Raw genomic sequence first — 19,362 nt, 5'->3', positions numbered from 1 at the left:
GTCTACTGGCCAGGAGGGAGACAGCGGAAGGAGACAGGGAAGGTTCCTGCACATTGTGAGGAACAGCTGGGGACACACCTGGAAATCTTTACTGAACAAACAAAAGAATTCTGTACCTAATGAGGAACTGAGGAAACATCTATCAGGCAAGAAAGTAACTTTCTACAAGGAAAAATAATCCAGAAAAATTGATATAGAAAGAATGAAACAATGTTTCTAAGGAAGACTCCATTGTGTTTGGTGGCTATTCCAGAACGCAGATAAGAAAGGGCAGGTGGAAAGTGGCTTCTTGGTCTGGTAGACCACTATAGTTAGGGAGGGAATGGCAGTGAAAAACAAACAAACAAAAACCTTCATCTTGCACTTAAGTTTTATTATGAAAGAACACAAAGCAGGTACTTAGGCTGCTAGAAATGGAGAGAGCATATTTCAAAGAATGTTGTCACAATTAAGTATACAGGCAGAGGAGTTTCTGATATAGAAACCATTGGAATTTCATCACTGTGAGGTTGTAGTTAATGAATGGGCCAAGCACAAAATTGGAGAAAATATATGGAGAAAATCGATTTCTGTAAATAATGTGTAAAGAATAATCAGAAAAGGAGACTCAGAGATAAGAGCAGTTGAATTTCGGTCTTAGCTATTCTAACCGTCTAATGCTCTGTGAGATCCTCAAGAACTGAGAAAAATATTTTCTTTTATAATTGGATTGATGAGTTATATATTTGTCACCCATTTAAAAATTTAGGTACAGTAATATTCTAGAAGGCTTGCTGTTGCTTGACTTCACCAGTAAAATAAAACACTAATAAAAACTCAGGTGAACTGTTGAGCCTTAGATTGAAGAAATCTTGAGGGCAGGGGAGGCGGTTTGGTGAGAAAACTGCTTGGTGTGCAAGCTTAAGTACCGACGCTCTCATACCCAGAACGCACTGAAAAAGCGTGGTGTGTGGCAATCATATCCTCCCCACTCTCCGGGAGAATATTGTTTGGGGAATCTCTGAAGTCACATGGGAGACAGTAAATACTTTTCAGATTCCTGTCATGAGAGCAGCTGATGGTCACTCATCCACTGAGTGGTGTCTGGTATCTTGTCAGTGGAATGACAGCCCTGCCTATCCCCACCTACAAGGAAGCGCCTCTTCTTCATAGTTGTTAAGTGGCTCATCGGGCACCAAAGAGCTCCCTTCCTCCTGGGTCATGGCAGCTTGCCTGGGTAGTGAGTGAGTGTGTGCTCTCTACACTGAGGAGCCCTAAGAACTTCACTATATGTATCTTTTTCCTATCAGAATTGAAAAAAAAAAAAACAAGACAAGAAAAAAAAACTTTAAAGTAAAAAACAAAAGTCTAATGCTTCCACTGTGGGAGCATTTACTTCAAACTGAGTCATCAAGACAATGGTAACCAGTGTCCAGGGATGTCCCCCTGATTCTTACATTTTGTGCCGGGTCTGTGCCGACTTCTGGGATTACTTCACTAAGAAAAGCAAGAAATCATCCTGAGGCTGTTGTCGAGTTGAAGGCTCAGCGCGGAGAATAGAGGGTACAGTTTCCAAAAGCGGAGCTGGGTTTTTCTAAAACGTGAGAGCCAGAACCAGGGCTCCAGGAACTGAGGGCTACCAGGTTTCGCCCCAACCTTAAGAAGGCTAGACCTCCTCAAAGCGTGAGACACTTCCGGTCCTCACCCAGGCCCCGCCCCTCCCGTGGGCTCAGCCCCTCAGCCCCGCCCCCGGGTCCTGCACGCTATGGGGTAGTGAACGCAGCGCTTCCCCGTCCCTCCTGTGAGCCCCGGCCCTCAGCCCCGCCCCCGGATTTTGCAAGCTTGTAGCACTGCCCCGCCCCTCCCATGGGCCCCGCCCTGAAGCCCCGCCTCGCTCCCGGGTCCTGCACGCCACGGGTTCGCGAACGCAGAGCTGCTCCGCCCCTCCCGTGGACCCCGCCCCAAGGCCCCGCCACGCCGCCACGCCTCCGAGTCCTGAACGCCACACGTTCGCGAACGCAGCGCTGCCCCGCCCCACCGTGGGAACCTCCCGCCCACAGCCCCTGGGTCCTGCTCGCGGCGCTGCCCCGACCCTCCTATAGGCCCCGCCCCAAAGCTCCGGCGCTCCGCCCCGCCCCCTGGTCCTGCGTGCTATGGTTTTGGAAACGCAGCGATGCCCCGCCCCCCCGTGGGCCCCGCCTCCCAGCCCCGCCCGCGGGTCCTTCACGTTACTGGGTGGTGAACACAGCTCTGCCCCGCTCCTCCCTTGAGCCCCGCCCCGCAGCCCCGTCCCTACCGTGGGCCCCGCCCCGTAGCCCTGCCTCGCCCTTTGGTCCGGCACGCCAGAGGTTCTTGAACTCAGCGCTGCCCCGCCTCTCCCATGGACCCCGCCCCAAGGCCCCGCCCGCAGCCACACCGCCGAGTTCTGCACGCCCGTCCCTACCGTGGACCCCGCCCCTCAGCACCAGTCCCGCCCCCGGGTCTTGCTCCCCTCGGGTTGGTGAACGCCGCGCTGCCCTGCCCCCCATGGACCCCGCCCTGAAGCCCCGCCCCGTTCCCGGGTCCTGCACGCCTCGGGTTGGTGAACGCCGCGCTGCCCCGCCCCCTCCCCCTTCCCCGCCTTTGCGGCGGTGGAAAGATGGCGGAGTTGGACATCGGGCAGCACTGCCAGGTGCAGCACTGCCGGCAGCGAGGTGACGCTGGAAACCCCATCCCCGCCCGCGGGAGAGCGGGGCCGGGTTCTGACGGCCGGGGCGGTGGCGGCGGGTGAGGGAGGACGCGGGGCGCGAGCAGCTCTCCGGGGTGGTGGTGGTGGTGCTTTGTTGCTGCCCCTCAGTTTCCACCCATCCAAAAGCTGACCTTGCAGACTTCTCAGGGCTTCCAAGTCGCTTTGCCCGAGGAGCGCTGGGCCAACGATGGCGTGGTTCAGGGCTCCAGTCCCCCTCGGTCCTTAGCACTACGACCTTGGCGCATCCACTCTCAGACTTTTTTTTAAGTAATTTTTTTTCTCAGACGAATGAGTTGAACAGATCAGTTTTCAACTGTGTTCGCAGGTTTTTAAAAATCTCTGGGTTTCTGACCCCCCCCCCCCCCCACTATTCCAGGAGATCCTTAGGTGCTCTCCCATTCAACCATTGTTTAATGTCACTGTTTGAACAAACAGAGCGTTGATTTTGGTGCCAGATTCACTTAAGTGGTTAGTGGCAGATTAGTACGCTGCATTTTAGAAAGGTTTAATAAATAATATGGAGATGGTCTCTCCATTAAACAGAGACCCCTGGTCATAAACATAAGACCCGTGGTGATCGGTGTTACAGTCCTGTAGCCAGCAAGTTCTTCAAGCCTTAGACTCACAGACTGTGCGGCCTTTGCCTACTGAAGTGCAGTCCAAATGTGTATATAGTTCTTCATCCTGCTGCAGCTTCAATTAGTAGCAAGTTCCTGAATGTTAGATTTGGCCTGGATCAGTGTGACCTGTGGTAAGCAAAGACAACAGTATTTATAGTCATCGTTACTTATGTGTTTACCATTAACTGTAGCTATGAACCACTCAGCAGATCAAAACTTGTTTCCGTGTAGTCCTTTCCTATGGAAACCTAGCCATTTGGCTTTGACTATTACGTTCATTTGGTCAGGCTGACTTATGTCTAAAATGTCTATCATTTGTGATATCCTTCCCAGTTTCACATATCTTTAGTGCCTATTAATTAAGATGAGATTTGTCTCTTGAAATAGCAGAAAAGGGTTAAAGTTAAGTGTGGATGGTAGGAAATTTTTTGATCATAACTTTTCCTCTCAGGCTTCCTTGAATGACATATAATATTTACTTGATCACTCTGTCTCAAAATAGCAAACATGCCTAGTTCTTCACACTGAGGAGTGACATAATGGGCTAGCAAGGTGGCTCCGTGAATAAAAGTTCCCTGGGAGACAGAGCTCGGCAGTGGAACAGGAGGCTCATATGCCGAGGGCACTGGCAGGAGTACGAGAGATCCTGCCTCAAAAACATGACGGAATACAGAGCTGGTTCCCAAAAAGTTATCCTCCGACCTCCACATGTGTGTCGAAGCACAAGAACACATACATGAAATAAATCCAAAGAAAGATACTGAAATTCTGCAGATTCTTCCGTTTCAGTTTCTCATATTGACACATGTATCTCTAACTGCTGGGTTTGGACTTGAAGCTCAAGGTATCATGCTTTGTTTAGTAACAGTAGTGATAGTTCATCAGACCTCAGTTCTGACTGCCCGAGAACTCCCTCTGCAGACCAGGCTGGTCTCGAACTCACAGAGATCCGCCTCTTGAGTGCTGGGATTAAGGGCATGTGCCACCACTGCCCAGCGAAAGAAAATTTTGTTATAGAATTGGCCAGGAGATTCTTTTTGCTTAAGAAAACTAAATCAGATACTCACCAGTACCTACCTTATTTTCCTCCAATTTTAGATTTTCTTCCATTTGTATGTGATGGTTGTTCAGGAATATTTTGGTAAGTTAAGTTTTTATGTAGGATTTGAAATGAATTTTGGTGTTTGTCAACATGGGGTTAATTTCTGAGAATTAGAATGATATGAAAATAGTTGTAACGTTAGCCATGGACAGTTGATATTCAGAATTGTAATCACTTGTGGGAAAGGCAAACTGACTAGTCATAGGTTCTAATTAGTTATGCATATATATCATTAATCTTTCAAGTTTCAAGAAATGCAGTCATAAATGTGGATTGGAAGATTAGGTATCATAATTTACAATGGGAAAATAATGTTCACATATAAAGAACTTAAGTTTTTAAAAATCCAGCCGTGATTGATTATTCTCTGTATTTTAATAAATGGATGAAAAGAGCCCGACCTATAACGATCTTAAAATGGATAGTGATTGACCGCACCGCTTGCGATGTGCGCTGTGCACCACTCAAGGGTTTGAGATACATGCCTTGGCATCGCAGTACTTCGTTCAGCTGATTGCTTTCAGCAGAGACTGAAGTTTGTGTGCACTTCAAAGCACTCGAAGTAAAGAGAACTCGATTGCAGGTGAACATTTCCGTTTGAGACGGTAGATAGTCCTTCTGTCTGTGGATTTCAGGTTCTTGCATGAAAGTCACTAGTGTAGTGACTTAAGGGACCTTAAGGAAGTGAGATACTAGAATAGCTCAAATTGTTTCAGTTATCATTAAGTGAATTAATTGATTGCTCTTAAATAAACTTTTTTGAAATTATTTAAGCCTTGAACACAGAAGCAAGGATGCTCATGGTTGTCCTGAGGTATGTTTATTTTCTCTTCTCTGATATAATTTATATATCTGTACTTGTGTACATTTAGAGTTGTTTAGATTTAAAGCTAGCCGATACGCCAGACATTTAGGTTTAGCATCCTAAATTAGTTCTGTAAAGAGCCTCTTGCTGCATTTCTGACATTGGTCTCTCCGTGAAGAAAATTTACTCCGTTTGGTATTGTCACATTTTTATCCTCAGAATATTTATTCCTACATTTCTGCTTGGGAAGCCCACTCATAGCATTAAGCTGTGTGTTTGTGATCCACATTGGCCTCAGTGCCCACGTCACACTGTCCTTCCAGGTCACTCTGTCCTTCACCGTAGTGTTCATTTTCACTGATGTCTGCTGGTAGGATTCTGTGGCAGTCACGTGTTTGGGCCCAGTCAGCCTTAGAGCACCAAGAGCAAACCCTTATCCGGATTCCAAACAGATGAATAGATTGAGAAGGGAAGCTGAAGATAGAGACCAGACTAACAGCCTTATCACTACTAATGAACGAAACTCAGTGCGGAGCCAGACATCTGGAACAGCTGTCCAAAGCCTCATGCCCAGATACTACCTGGCATTGCTTCTCCCCAAGGCAGACAGACAGGGAGTTAACTGAGAATTCCCCACATTAAATGGAAGCAGCAGCTTATATCTTGAGGTAACTTTCAGTTGGTTTATCCTGCCACCATTCGCCAAGCCCTATTGGAGAATTTTCACTTGTGTTCTCTCAATTATAAAAAAACTAAGGTTGCCTGGGTGTTAGCCCAAATCTTTTGTGTGGTCTATTTGAGGAAAAACAAAAATTACATATCTTGTTAATATTATATAAGACTGAATGGAAGGGATGTATTGTATTTAACATCATAGTAAAATTATTTATATTTCTTTTAAAACGTAAATCTGGCCCTCTATGATTTTTTTCTTATACTATCATTTGATTTTTATGAATAGCTCTTACATTTTCAGATACATATTCAAGTAAAAAATATTTCTATCTTTAGGTCATTGCAGCAAATTTTGGAAGAAAATTTAGGTTTTTTAATTATAATAGATGTTCCTACTGTTAATATAATGAATTTTCCTACGGTTACCAATTTCAAGTAATCCTTTTCTAAGGTTTACTTAACTCTAGGAATGGAATTACTCTATGCTCAATAACGTGGCTAATCTGTTTCTTTTTGTTTCCTTGCAAAAAAAATGTGTTCTGATGTAATGTTTTCCAATAATAAAATCTTTCACATAGCATGGGAACTAGCTTATGATTTTGAGAACTGCCTCATGTCACAGGTGTAATTTTTAAGGGTACTGTGTCCTGAATTGTCCAGTTTCTAAAACTGTCATAGGAAGTCATTGTGACTCCCCATTTGAGGGTTGATGAGTTGACCAGCTGGGCATCTTTGTGTAGCAGTGTTACAGAGCGGAGAGGAAAATTGTAGGCAGTAGACTAGGCACAGTGGTACACCCTAGGATCCCAGCAATCAGGAGGCCAAAATAGAAATCATGCAGCCTCAGAGCCAGCTGGGCTATTGCATAGTAAGACCGAGCCTCAATAAAAAGGCAGGGAAACTGAATAGTCATTTTAATTTTACTTTAAATATAATTACAACACATTAGAAAAAGTTATGCCAAAGTGGAACAATAAGCCTAGTAATCCTTTCTCATAATGGCATAATAGTATATGAGAATATATAACTTAATCTAATAAGTTTAAATCAAAATGATATGGACGATGTCCTCTAACACTGGCTCTTGTGTTATTGGAAATGGGAACTATAGTGCCGTTTCCCCCTCTTACTGCTTTAGGTGAATATCATCAAGGAGAGACCAAAGACAGATGAACACAAACCTTACCCATGCTCATTCAAGGACTGTACTGAAGTAGAGCTCGTGGCAGTTGTGTGTCCCTACTGTGAGAAGAACTTCTGCCTAAGGTAATCACCTAAGGCTTTCAAGCTTTGTGTACCTGCTTAGCTATACGTTAGTGAGTGCCAATTCCTCTGTTTCTTGTAGACACCGTCATCAGTCGGACCATGGGTGTGAAAAACTGGAGACCCCACAGCCTCGAATGACTGCCACACAGAAACTTGTCAAGGACATTATTGGTGAGTCCTAGCATCCTAGGAAGCATGTGGCTGCTGGGCTCCTAGTGTCCATCCCATACTCCACTGTTCCTGCCTCTTGCTTCAGATCGCCGCTTATGGAGGCTTGTTAGCAGCTCCACTGTAGGACTTGCCTTCTTTTCTACCATTTTATTTATTTTTAAATTATTTCTATGGGTATTTTGCCTCCTTGTATATCTGTTTACTGCTTGCATGCCTGATCTCCTTAGAGACCAGAGAGGGTGTCAGATCCCCTGGAACTGGAGTTATATATAGCCATGAGCCATGTGGGTGCTGGGAATTGAACCCAGGTGTTCTGGAAAAGTAGCCAGTACTCTTAACAGCTAACCCATCTCTACAATTTCAAGAACTTGCTTTTTAATGACCTAAGAGTATTTTGTACAAAGCCTTCTTAACCAGTGAAAATTAGAGCATTGTAAGGTTCCCATTGGATGGTCTCACTTGTCGGGCAGCTCAAATCTGGTGCTGACCCTAGCTAGGTGTGTTGATGAGCTGGCATGACGGATGGCTTTGTCTACAGAACACATTCTACTAAGGTTATTTGGCTGTGCTGTGAATGCCACAGATAACGAGGCACCAGGAAAGAGCATGGCCGTGACTTAGCCTAGTTTCTCTGGCAATATATTAGATCAGTAGAACTTTTATCCCACAGACAGAGTGGGGCCTTTGTTAAGACCGGAAGTGTTCTATGAAATCTCTCACCAGTGGCCACTGTAGATTAAATCGCTTATGTCAGAAGAAGCATGAGCCTGTGAAGTTTTCTGAGGTAGAAATTGCTTAGATTGACCATTAGTCAAGTAAATATACTTACTAGAGCTGCCCTGTGCAGTTTATGTAGGCTGATGGCCAGAACGGTAAAGCTGGGCATGCGGTGTACTTCTGTAATCCTATCAGAGCAGGTGGAGCTCAATGAGTTTCAGGCCAGCTAAGGTTACATGGGGAGACCTTGTCTCAGAACAAGAGAAAAGAAAAAGAAGAAAAAAGAAAAGAAAATCTGGAAATTGCAATAAGAAAGTACTTGCAGGGAGCTGGAGAGATGGCTCAGTGGTTAAGAGCATTGCCTGCTCTTCCAAAGGTCATGAGCACATGGTGGCTCATCTGTAATGAGGTCTGCTGCCCTTTTCTGGTCTGCAGACATACACAGACAGAATATCGTATACTGTATACATAATAAATAAATAAATATTTTTTTTTAAAAAAAGAAAGTACTTGCATGCTTTGACTTCTTCCTTAGACTCCAAGTCAGGAGGGGCAGTAAATAAAGGCCGGAAAGGCGCGAAGACCAGCGGCACAGCCGCGAAGGTGGCCCTGATGAAGCTGAAGATGCATGCTGACGGGGACAAGTCACTGCCGCAGGTGAAACAAGCAAGCCAAGCATGTCACATGTGCCGAGGTCTCCTCTCTCTTCCTCCCTCCCATCGAATACAAACGTGAACTTGACATGGGTCACTTCTGAAGACCACTGCTGCCTGTTTCCCCTGGAGGTGGCAGTGAACATGACCTTCCTTCCTGGCCCACTTTTCCTCTGTTTTTAGTATTTCTCTGTGCCCCAGTTATGGCCTAGTTCATTCAGTAACTACACTTTATTCTGTTGTATGCCTTTAACTGAGGATGGTAGAAATTTACCTGCTTCGAGTTGCTTATTTTAGAAGCCATTTTTTTAGCTTTTGTATTTCTTCTTGGGTATCTACACCTTGTTTTATTTCCAGTTGTTTTCATTTTATAACATGATCCTTTTTATGGGAAATGTTACATAATGTCTCTCACTGCATCTCAAATAAGTTTTCTTTAATGCCTTTTTAGATCTTTTAGGTTCCTTACTTCATTTTAAGATTTAAATTTATTGATTTCACAAGTTCATTTTGACTTTGAAGGGCTTCATTTTTCTCTCCCCTTACTTCCCAGCCCCTCCCTGGTAGTTTTCTGCTTTTCCTCTAACCCACCCACCCAGAGCATCGGTTTCAAGATCTCAGCTTGATCTAAATGATGCTTCTGCTCTAGAGAGATTCTGGGGTTGTTGCAGTTGCAGCCCCTGAGCTGGGAGAGCTCAGCTGTATTGTGAAGGAGGCACAGCTGTGCTTTGTGCCTGTCTCTGTGCTGACGTGTGAGCAGTTTCCAGGCCAGTGCTCGGCAGGCAGTCCCTCAGACTGCCCAGAGCCATATTTGTATCTGTTCTTTACTTCCCACTTAGCCACCGTAAGCTCTGCACTACCAGTTCTGAAGCCCTGACAGCCTGTTGTTTGCTTTTGTAGTTTTCTTTCTTATGTGTTCTGTTGTTACTTACTTATTTAGACACTGGGTCTCTCAGACTCTTCTTAAATTCACAGACTTGCAAACCTCCTGCTTCAGCTTCCTGTTGGCTTGTGTTTGATCTCAGACATATTGTTAGAGGCTCTAAGTTTTCCTTTTCCCGTCTCCTATTTGCATCTTGCTGCTTTCCTGTGGGAGCAGCGCTGGTGGTGATGAAGTGGGCCAGAGCTGAGGCTTCCAGCAGATCTCTTTGAAGGTTTTCATCTGTAATACACCCACTGACCTTCAGCGCATCTGAGTTCCTTTCTGCTGAGCTAGGCATCGATCTCACTGTTAGTGCCTAAGGTTGTTCTAGCTGTTCCCAGCATTTCCTGCTAGGCATGCTTCCCTGAGAGCAACACTGTTATTGTCCAGGAGGTGACCTGTGAGGACAATCTCCCTAAAGCAAATTTTAGCAATCAGGGAAGATTCTATTCCCCCTATTATTTTTTTAAAAAAAAATAAATAAAGTTAATTAAGTAACAAAATACAATCAAAGAACACAGTAAGGCACAGACTATAGTAGAGATCCCATCTCTGAAACACTGTTTTATCAATAAATATTTTTCTTTGTTCTCAAAAGTCTTGCTGCCTCCAATAAGCAGTAAAGTCATTCATGTAAAAACGGTGTTTTATATCAGAAGTCATTCACGTAAAAACAGGGTTTTATATCAGAAGCCTTGTTTCTCGGATGACAGGAACAGGGTTCCAAGGAGTACAGTAGAAACCAGTTTGTTTCTGAACAGAACAGATCAGTGGCCCATGTTTAAGGTTCTATGATCTTGAATGACCCATCAGCTTCCCCAATTTCTCTCTGTCTGTGTGGAACTCATTCTTAACTCAGGAGTGGCTGGGGGCTCTGAGGGGAAGCCTCAGTCCAGGTCTGAACCACTGGAACTCAACACAGAAGAGACAGAGCTCCTTCTGCCCCAGGCCCTGAACATAAAACAGGTCACACAACTGTCATAACACATGATCACCTAGCTAGAGTTTGGGATTGGGTCCTTGGGACATACAGTTAGTTAGATGGGCTACCCCGTTGGTTTGCTCACTGAAACTTGTATCATTATGGCGTTTTCCTACTTTGACGAAAAGAAGAAAGGAAAGGGACCACTAGCTGAAAGAAATGTCTTATCTCGTGTGTCTAATCTATATGTTAACTTTTGCTTACACAGACAGAGAGAATTTACTTTCAGGTTTACTTACCGAAGGGGAGCAAAGAGAAGAGCAAAGCCATGTTCTTTTGCCTCCGCTGGAGCATTGGGAAGGTGGTGGACTTCGCAGCCTCTCTAGCCGGTCTCAGAAATGAGAACAACAAGCTGATGGCAAAGGTAACGTGCAGCCACCACCCTTCCTTCCAGCTCTGGCCACAAGTGCGTGTCCCTACCACTGTGTGGTTTGTTTCTCTCTCGACAGAAGCTGCGGCTGTGTCACGTCCCTTCAGGAGAAGCCTTGCCCTTGGATCATACTTTGGAAACCTGGATCACCAAGGAGGATTGCCCTTTACATAATGGAGGAAATGTTATTTTGGAGTATCTTAACGATGAAGAGCAGTATTTAAAAAATGTTGACTCTTACTTGTAATAGTCATTCAAGGATTAGAGCCAGAATTTACAAGCAGAATTCATTCTTTTATGACAGATACTTTTGTAAAAACTCTGGAAGTTGCTTTTTTATAATTTATTTCTATTAGATCATAATTTACATCAGTTGTTTTCTACTAAGTTCCAGGTTTTGTGTTTTAAATTTGAACTATGTATTAGTAGTTATGGCAACGTATTATTTTTATTGCTGTTTTTCCATTCTTATGGCAGAGGAGGACGCAGGTGGCAGATTCTTCGGTACTTGTCGTCTTTGTTTTAACCAGGCCCTACGATTAAGCCTAATTGACTAAGGGGCCAGAATACACAACCTTCTGTATACCTAAATGATGATGTGTGATTGGAATATGCACATGAATTGTGGGATCTCAGCCTTCCTCTCACTCAGTCTTCCAAGGGTTTGGATAAGAAACCTCATATCTGAGAAGGGAAAGTTATTTTCTTGATATCATGTAATTGCACTGAATATATTTCAGGTAATGAATTTTCTCCAATAGGACTCATGTTTTTGTTGGTATGATGTATGAGAATAGAGAAATGAGAAGAGCAATGAATAGACTGCTTTGTTACAATCTCTTTCATTGCACCAAAGCAAAATATACACCAGCAATTATTGCATTTTATCTATAAATTGAAATAAGTCCTTTTGGGGAATGCTTTTTGTCTATACTTGAGAATGAATGTTTCTGTCTGTAGTGTATCAAGGACTGCACTAAAGGAGGAAATAAAGTATTTTTAATTGCCGCCCCTTTTGTGCCAATTTTCATGACTTTAGGTTTAATTAAACGAATAAACTCACATGCTCCTTTGGTCTTCTTCAGGTCTATCTTTTTCATGTCCATGTGATAAACAGTGATAACTTATGGCTTTTATCAGGTTCTGAATCCATTCCTTTACAGAGTTACTTGCATACCTACTTTATACATTAATTGCCATTTTAGGTACAGTGAAGATATGTAGATATACACTTAGAACTGTCACACAAAATTGTAAGGCAAGTTGCAAATAAGTGCACAGACAGTATAGCCACGTCCCAATAGCTGTTTAATGGGAAACTATCACACTAGTGAGAGAAATAATGTTTAAAAATCCATATACCACAAGTTGGTTTGGGTTCATTTTGTTTTGTTTTGTTTTGTTTTTTTGAGATGCCAAAAAGTTTTCCAACCAGTGCCTATATTAATTGTAATTACTTGCACACAATAGGTGGTCAGCCCATATAACTGAATGAAAACTAAATGCCAAAAGAATAATACCTTTTGAGAAGAGGGCAAATGAGGCTGGCAGGAATTGAAACCTAGAAAGGATGAAAAAATGTCTTCTCTCCTTAATCAGACAAAAGGAACAAGGCGATATCCAGAGGGCCCGACAAAGTTAGTACACTGCCTGTAAGCAAGGCCAGGTCCTAGGTGGTGGAGCCTGCAGCTCTGAAGGATGCCAGGAATAAACATCCTGGGTACGAAAAACTGGCAGCTAAAGCATGCGTAGTCTAAAGAGGACAAGGTGTGGATGAGAGTCTCAGTCCCCCTAACTCCCTGTGTCCAAATCACTCTGAAAGCAGAAAACCCAAGGCTTCGAGTAAGTTTGCCTAATGAAACGGTAAGGTTACACTGTCCCCATCCTCCCTGGTGTTTCTGTTGCCGGCAGACAATTAAAATTGTCCTGGGAGACGCAGAAAACATAGCAGAGGAGTGCAGATGAACGGTTGAACTAAATCCCTGATACCAATGGGCATCAGCCTAAAGGACGGGCAATACATGAGAGAGCTGGGCCATGGGATTCTTCCAACTGCAGTGTTCAGGTGTCAGTCCCAAACTTTTCAGTATGAAGAAAGGTTGGGGGAACCTGAAAGAGAAACAAAATAACAACTCTATCTAAAGCACATGAGAAGAAATACTTCATATTGCTTGGATCTGGTCATCAAAGTTGTGACTTAAGGTACTAGGTCATATATTGTAAGGGTACGTGTCATTTTCTCTTCTAAGTCACATGCCACAGCATGACTTGGGGATCTGGTTCTTTACTACTATGTGGGTCTTGGGGATCAATCTCAGGTGTTCACCCGGGCAGTAAGTGCTCTATTCACTGAGCTATCCCATCGGGCTCTTTACTCATTTTGACAAGTTTTTACTGTGTAGCCCAGGTTGGCCTTAAGCTTGTGACTCCCTTGCTTCCGTCTTCTCAGTGGCAGGTGTTTCTGTCACTTTAAAGTTCCTTGAGAAACCGGGTGGCTGCCATGCCTTAAATCCCAGTACTCAGACGGCAGAAGATGGATCTGTGAGTTTAGGACCAGCCTGATCTACATAGTGAATTCCAGGACAGCCAGCGAGAGATTCATAGTGATACTCTATTCTTAAAGTTCCTTTGGAAAATTACTGCTGTCATTGAGCAGAGCTTAGTCCTAGTCCCTGTTCTTGCCACTGGTAAATATGTCTTTGGTTTTTCTTAATGTCTTACATGGAAATAAATTAATAATGCCGAGTGACACCTACATACTTTTCTAAAACAATCTGTCAAACTGAAAATGCCACAATGACACTCATTACTTTCTATTCTACCACAAAAGTAAAATATGCATTTGTAGTAATGAGTTTATTTGAATTCTCACTGCTTGGCATCCTCTCATTTGGGAAGTGCACAGTTGAGTTTGTGAATTGCTTTTCCTTATCCATAGAAGCGGAGGCATGTCTGGGTTAGTTGATAGCTGCCCGTGGCCCTAGCTGCCCACAGTAAAAGACTAGAGCATTAGAATTAAGGTTAGTGCCTTTCCACTCTGGAATTCCAAATGCCCAGTAGCAACAGTTCCCTAGCCAGGCTACCTTCTTATGTCCTCAAGTTACCTGGTGACCACACCAGACGTTTTTGAGCAACATATAGCAAGGGTAGTCTAAGGATTTATTTTGCTGGATAGAATTGCTCTAGAATTGCAGAAAACTCTTAGCATCAAGGAAGCTCTTGAGGTTAGCCCTTGTAGTCACTGATGGCAGCCACATGACTAACGTCAAGAGAGCAAAGTTGTACTTCCCTTGGTCACTATGGCTTTCAGTGTAGGGCCCGAGTGTTATAGGCATGAGTCAGGGTGCATAGTGCAGCTGTTTCAACTTCCAGTTATTTGTGTCCCTGAACAAGGAATTGGACTAGAGATGGACACATGGATGGTGGTCAAAAAAGAGACAGTTTATTTAAAAAGCATTTCCACGGGTGGAAGTGGGCCAGGGATAGGGAAGGGCTAGGAGTTCAGCCGCTCCTGTTCAGAGCAGACTGGCACATTTGTACCTCATGTTGTTTGTTTTCCTTCTGTGCAACTCCGTTGGATGACAGCCTTGGCAGGAAGGGACTTCTAGTCTTTCATAACTGGCTTCATATGTCAACCTTCACTAATTCCCTCTTTGTCTGCCCCCTTCTCCCCTACAGCCTTCCCTCTTCCTCTCCCTCAACCCACCTCCCTCCTTCTCTCTCCCCAATACTCACTCTCTGGTCACACCAGCATGTAAGTAGATAGACTTGATGGGATAGTGATAATGATCTCCAAGCATTAGTATCTATCGTAGATACCTCTGGCTGCTTTTATTTTTATTGTTTTCCTTAGGACAAAAGAAAATGAAAAAAGAAATGGCTCTAAGACTTTATCCCCAAGTAATAAGGCACTCAGGAAAAGAGATCCAGTGGGTGCTTGTGGTGGTGACACCTGCTAAATGCAAGGGTTGGCTTCTCAGTTTCCTTAACTACAGAGAAACTGGCTGTGTCACTCACTAGGGAGCTTTATATTCGTTACAAGCACAACGGTCCCTCCTCTTGGACCTTGACCCACCAAACCCCAGCTGTTGCCTAACCCACATTTATGCATTCTGCCACTGGAGACCTGCAAGAATGCCCGTCTATTTCTGAAAAAAAAAAAATCTTGAGTTTCCACGTACTGTTTATCAAACTTTTCACAATGTTTGGAAAATCTTTTGTAATCCTACTTTTGTTGGTGACCCCAGGAGAAGCAAGGAAGTCATTTCTCAGTTTCCTGAATGTACAAAATTCAGAAATACTGTCATTTACAAAGACAAAGGAAGCTGTCATCGTAAGGTCCAGTTACAAGGACAAACGGCCAGACTCCAGCTACCTTTTTGTGAAGGTAGAAGATCCAAAGGTGCTGCAGGTGGTCAACGTGACCAAGACCTCGTGGGACGTTACAGACTTTACCCTCAGCCTAAAGACTTTCCCGGGAGAGACGAACATGACCATTCAGCTCTGGACTTCTGAAGGTAGGCACAAAAGACTCATTGAAGAGATAACAGATGTTAAAGTCAGAGTGCTCGGACAGACGGAAGACAGCCTCTTCCAGGCACCAGTGCATGTCAATCAGTATATCTTGCTGCTTGTTTTATCGATGATCCTTTTAAATAAATGTGCCTTTGGCTGCAAGATCGAGTTCCAGGTACTTCAAACCGTATGGAAACGACCTCTGCCAGTAGTTCTCGGGGCAGTGACACAGTTTTTTCTGATGCCATTCTGTGGTTTCTTTTTGTCTCAGATTTTGGGACTGCATGAAGCACAAGCTTTTGGATTTGTAATGACCTGCACATGCCCAGGAGGAGGTGGGGGCTATCTTTTTGCTCTCCTTCTGGAAGGAGATGTCACTTTGGCCATTTTGATGACTTGCACATCGACATCCCTGGCCCTGATAATGATGCCTGTCAATTCTTACATATACAGTAAGCTATTAGGGTTAGCAGGTGTCTTTCATGTTCCTGTTTTAAAGATTGTGTCTACACTCCTGTTCATTCTTACACCAGTATCAATTGGTGTGGTCATCAAGCACAGATCACCCGAAAAAGCAGTCTGTTTAGAGAGAGTAGTTCGGCCTCTGAGTCTGACGTTAATGTTTGTAGGGATCTATTTGGCTTTCAGGATGGGACTGGTGTTTCTGAGAATGACTAACCTAAACGTGCTTCTTTTGGGGCTTTTGGTTCCTGCACTGGGCTTTATGTTTGGGTATTTCTTTGCTAAGGTCTGTATGCTGCCTCTTCCTGCTTGCAAAACGATTGCTATTGAAAGTGGGATGTTGAATAGTTTCTTAGCCCTGGCTATTATTCAGCTCTCTCTCCCACAGCTCAAGGCATATGAAGCCTCTGTGGCTCCTTTTACAGTAGCCATGTGTTCTGGATGTGAAATGTTCCTGCTTTTTCTGACCTACAAGGGTAGGAGACTAGGAACCCTTAGCACAGAAGCTGAGAAAGCTCCCCTAGTCTAGAACTCTAGCACTCCTAATCCTTGCCCTGGTTCAAACCGTGCATCAACAATGCCTGCTCTAAAGTCTCCTTTCATCTGCTCGAAGGCTTGACGTGGAGGTGAGAGTATTTCTTCTAATACTTGTATGTTTTACATATTTGTGTGTGTAATATGTTACACATCTATATTATATAAATATGTTATATAGAACACACACATATGCTACCCATAGTAAACACCCACTGACTGCTACAGTACATATTGAGAAGGGGCATTAAGATACCCTTGCAGTTGTTAGTTTGGTAATGATTTTACAATCTCTTAATGAGGAACAGCAATGGAAATAACAAGTGAATCTTGTATATCCTGAGTTTTAAGGAAAGGCTGTCCTTACAATGGGTAGCAAATGCTTACTCGGGGAATGAGCATGCAGATTTCTGTCTGGCCTCCCCACTAGCTCATTGGGAAGCAGCCTGTCTTGAATAAACACAGCAAGGCTGTTTTCACAGCCGCGTGTGCTTCTGACTTCTATACTACACACCAAAGGCACGGGAACTTATCTGGAAAGCTTGTCTCTCCCTCGCTGTCTTTTTAAACAGTCCACCTCGTTACTGTGAAATGTTTCATCAGTGTCTGCAGCAGCCTCCTCCCCGTTCCCAGCGCTGCTTCCCAAACCTTCCAAATGGACTTTGACTTCTCTCTGCCATATTAATCTTAATGTTTTATTTGGATTACGTTACATTTTCCTGCAAAGAAACCCTATTGTATTTGCTACATACACTATGTCTTTCATATGCTTATTCAAACAAATTGTTAAAGCACAAGCTAGTACTCAAATGAAGACTATGCTTCAAAAAGTAATCGATTGGTCTTTGGTCAGGGGTGTGCAGTTTAGTAAGAGTGCTTACCTGGCATATTTGAGGCTTTGGATTATAATTTATCACACTGCAAACGCACGCACACACACACACACACACACACACACACACACACACACACACACCTCTATATAAACTTCATGGGATACATTTTTGCATCATAAAAAATTTATGACTGAAATTTTCGATGCATTTTTTAGTACTTATGACCAGTCTGTATTCTTGTCCACAGACAATGTGGCCATTAACCCTAAAAAGAAATACCAGTCTTAAGGATATGCCTTTCCCTATTTGCCTGTTTTCTTGTTGTTGAAGACAAAATAATTATCCCACAGTCCAATTCTCTTATTTTAAGAAGGTGGAAATAATGATGCCAACTCCATTGTTGTCGTGGGAATTATATTTAACCACACATTTACTGTGCTTCCTTAGTTATTATTACTGTTTTGTTTGATTTTAAACTGTTGACACTGACAGATACATACTGGTAGTTTGAAATATCAATTAGATAGCTGTGTTTGGAGCCTAAGCCTTTAATATTTTCCTGTCAATGTTCTTGCCTATAGTATTGTAGTAGTAGGGAACTTCTGTTTTCTGCTGATACAAGATAGACAAATCTGTTCTTTCTTATGCCACTAAGTCCCATGTATAAAAAACAGGATTCATAAAAGACCTGGTGGTGTGATGATGGATGGCTATCCTGATCTTAAAAATAATGATTGCCTCCCTGGAGTATTTGACTCCTTTAAACAGCAATGTCCATTCAGAGGCTCACAGTATAAACGTTATCTATAAAATACAAACTTAACTAGGCATCTCTTAGTGAATATAATCTGCCAATTGCAAGCCAGGAAACCTGTCTTTCTAATTGTGGCTTATGATCAACCTTATGACACCTAGAATGTGTCAGTTTTCAGATCTGTAAAACCCAAGATCAACAGAGACTTCACGTTCTCTCTGTCTCTGTCTGTCTGTCTCTTTCTCTCTGTTTAAAGTTTATCATCTCAGAGTTTTTCTCTCATCATGTATGGAGGTCTCTACAACCATCAGAAACAACTTTCATACACTCAATAGCAGGGTTTTGTGCTTTGTGATGCCAGCTTGCAGCACTGCCGTATCCGAATCAGAACATCAGACACTGCTGTGCACTTCCCGTTCAGAAATCACTTGGCAACAGAACGGACCACTTGTGCTGAAATCCCTGAGTTACCTGACAGTGGTTCTGAAGAAGCAGCTTAGGCTGCTATAGACAGACAAACAGAACAAAACTGGAGTTCCTGCTCATCTGCTGGAGGAAGCTAGCAACAGCTTTGATGTAGACGAATCCTGTATGTAGTCCCTCATTTATCTTCCTTCAAGATTGATTTTATCAGCTTTACCAAGTCATGAGAGATTTAAAGATGCCACTTCTTCACGTGCCTAGAGAATTCATTTGCTCACATATCTATGCCTGTCAGCAGACATTTGATAAGATTTTATTCTATTTTAAAATGGTTGAAGACCTTAAAAAAAAAAACCAAGAGTATTTGATAGAGGTATCCAAATTAGTTTCTTTCTTTCATGGTTTTTTTTTTTTTGATTTTTTGAGGCAGGGGAGGGAGGGGCAGAGGAGAGTGTTGTTGTTTTTGTTTTTTGAGACATGGTTTCTCTGTGCTGATGGAGGAAGATCATTGGTTAAAAAAATAAAGAAACTGCTTGGCTGGCCCTCATAGGTTAAAACATAGGTGGGAGGAGTAAACAGAACAGAATGTTGGGAGGAAGAGGAAGTGAGCTCAGACTCGACAGCTCTCCTCTCGGGAGCAGACGCCTCAGAGAGAGACACCATGCCCTGCTCCCGGGCAGACACACGCGATGAAGCTCCGACCCAGGATGGACGTAGGCTAGAATCTTCCCCCTAAGACCAGTGCTCACAGATTATTAGAGATGGCTTGATTGGGATATCAGAATTAGCCAGTAAGGGCTAGAGCTAAAGGGCCAAGCAGTGTTTAAATGAATACAGTTTGTGTGTTG

The 19,362-nt window shown here is 43.5% G+C and overlaps 2 protein-coding genes across 5 annotated transcripts; both read left to right on the top strand.

The window, feature by feature from the left end:
- The first annotated feature begins 2,606 nt into the window (after nucleotides 1-2,606).
- Nucleotides 2,607-12,054, top strand: LOC121458342 (AN1-type zinc finger protein 1). 4 transcript variants are annotated; one of them, XM_041667554.1, is made up of 8 exons: nucleotides 2,607-2,672; nucleotides 4,426-4,468; nucleotides 5,204-5,243; nucleotides 7,048-7,175; nucleotides 7,255-7,346; nucleotides 8,599-8,720; nucleotides 10,850-10,984; nucleotides 11,070-12,054. In XM_041667554.1, exons 1-8 carry the CDS (start codon nucleotides 2,618-2,620, stop codon nucleotides 11,235-11,237), a joined length of 783 nt encoding a protein of 260 aa, XP_041523488.1. In that variant the 5' UTR covers nucleotides 2,607-2,617; the 3' UTR covers nucleotides 11,238-12,054. The 4 variants fall into 4 exon arrangements, with proteins under 4 accessions (XP_041523488.1, XP_041523487.1, XP_041523489.1 ...); XM_041667553.1 differs by having other exon boundaries at nucleotides 10,829-10,984; XM_041667555.1 differs by lacking the exon at nucleotides 2,607-2,672 and adding an exon at nucleotides 3,281-3,458 and having other exon boundaries at nucleotides 10,829-10,984.
- A 3,137-nt stretch (nucleotides 12,055-15,191) lies between these two features.
- Slc10a5 (solute carrier family 10 member 5) lies at nucleotides 15,192-17,226 on the top strand. The gene has a single exon (XM_041667810.1). It carries the CDS (start codon nucleotides 15,192-15,194, stop codon nucleotides 16,494-16,496), a length of 1,305 nt encoding a protein of 434 aa, XP_041523744.1. The 3' UTR covers nucleotides 16,497-17,226.
- The last annotated feature ends 2,136 nt before the right edge of the window (nucleotides 17,227-19,362 follow it).

Source organism: Microtus oregoni, unplaced genomic scaffold, assembly GCF_018167655.1.
Source record: "Microtus oregoni isolate MIOR12 unplaced genomic scaffold, Mior012 000017F_ref0000208, whole genome shotgun sequence".
In the NCBI taxonomy this organism is placed as follows: Eukaryota; Metazoa; Chordata; class Mammalia; order Rodentia; family Cricetidae; genus Microtus; species Microtus oregoni.
The sequence above is the reverse complement of the archived record's forward strand: the minus strand, read 5'-3'. Positions and strand labels throughout refer to the sequence as shown.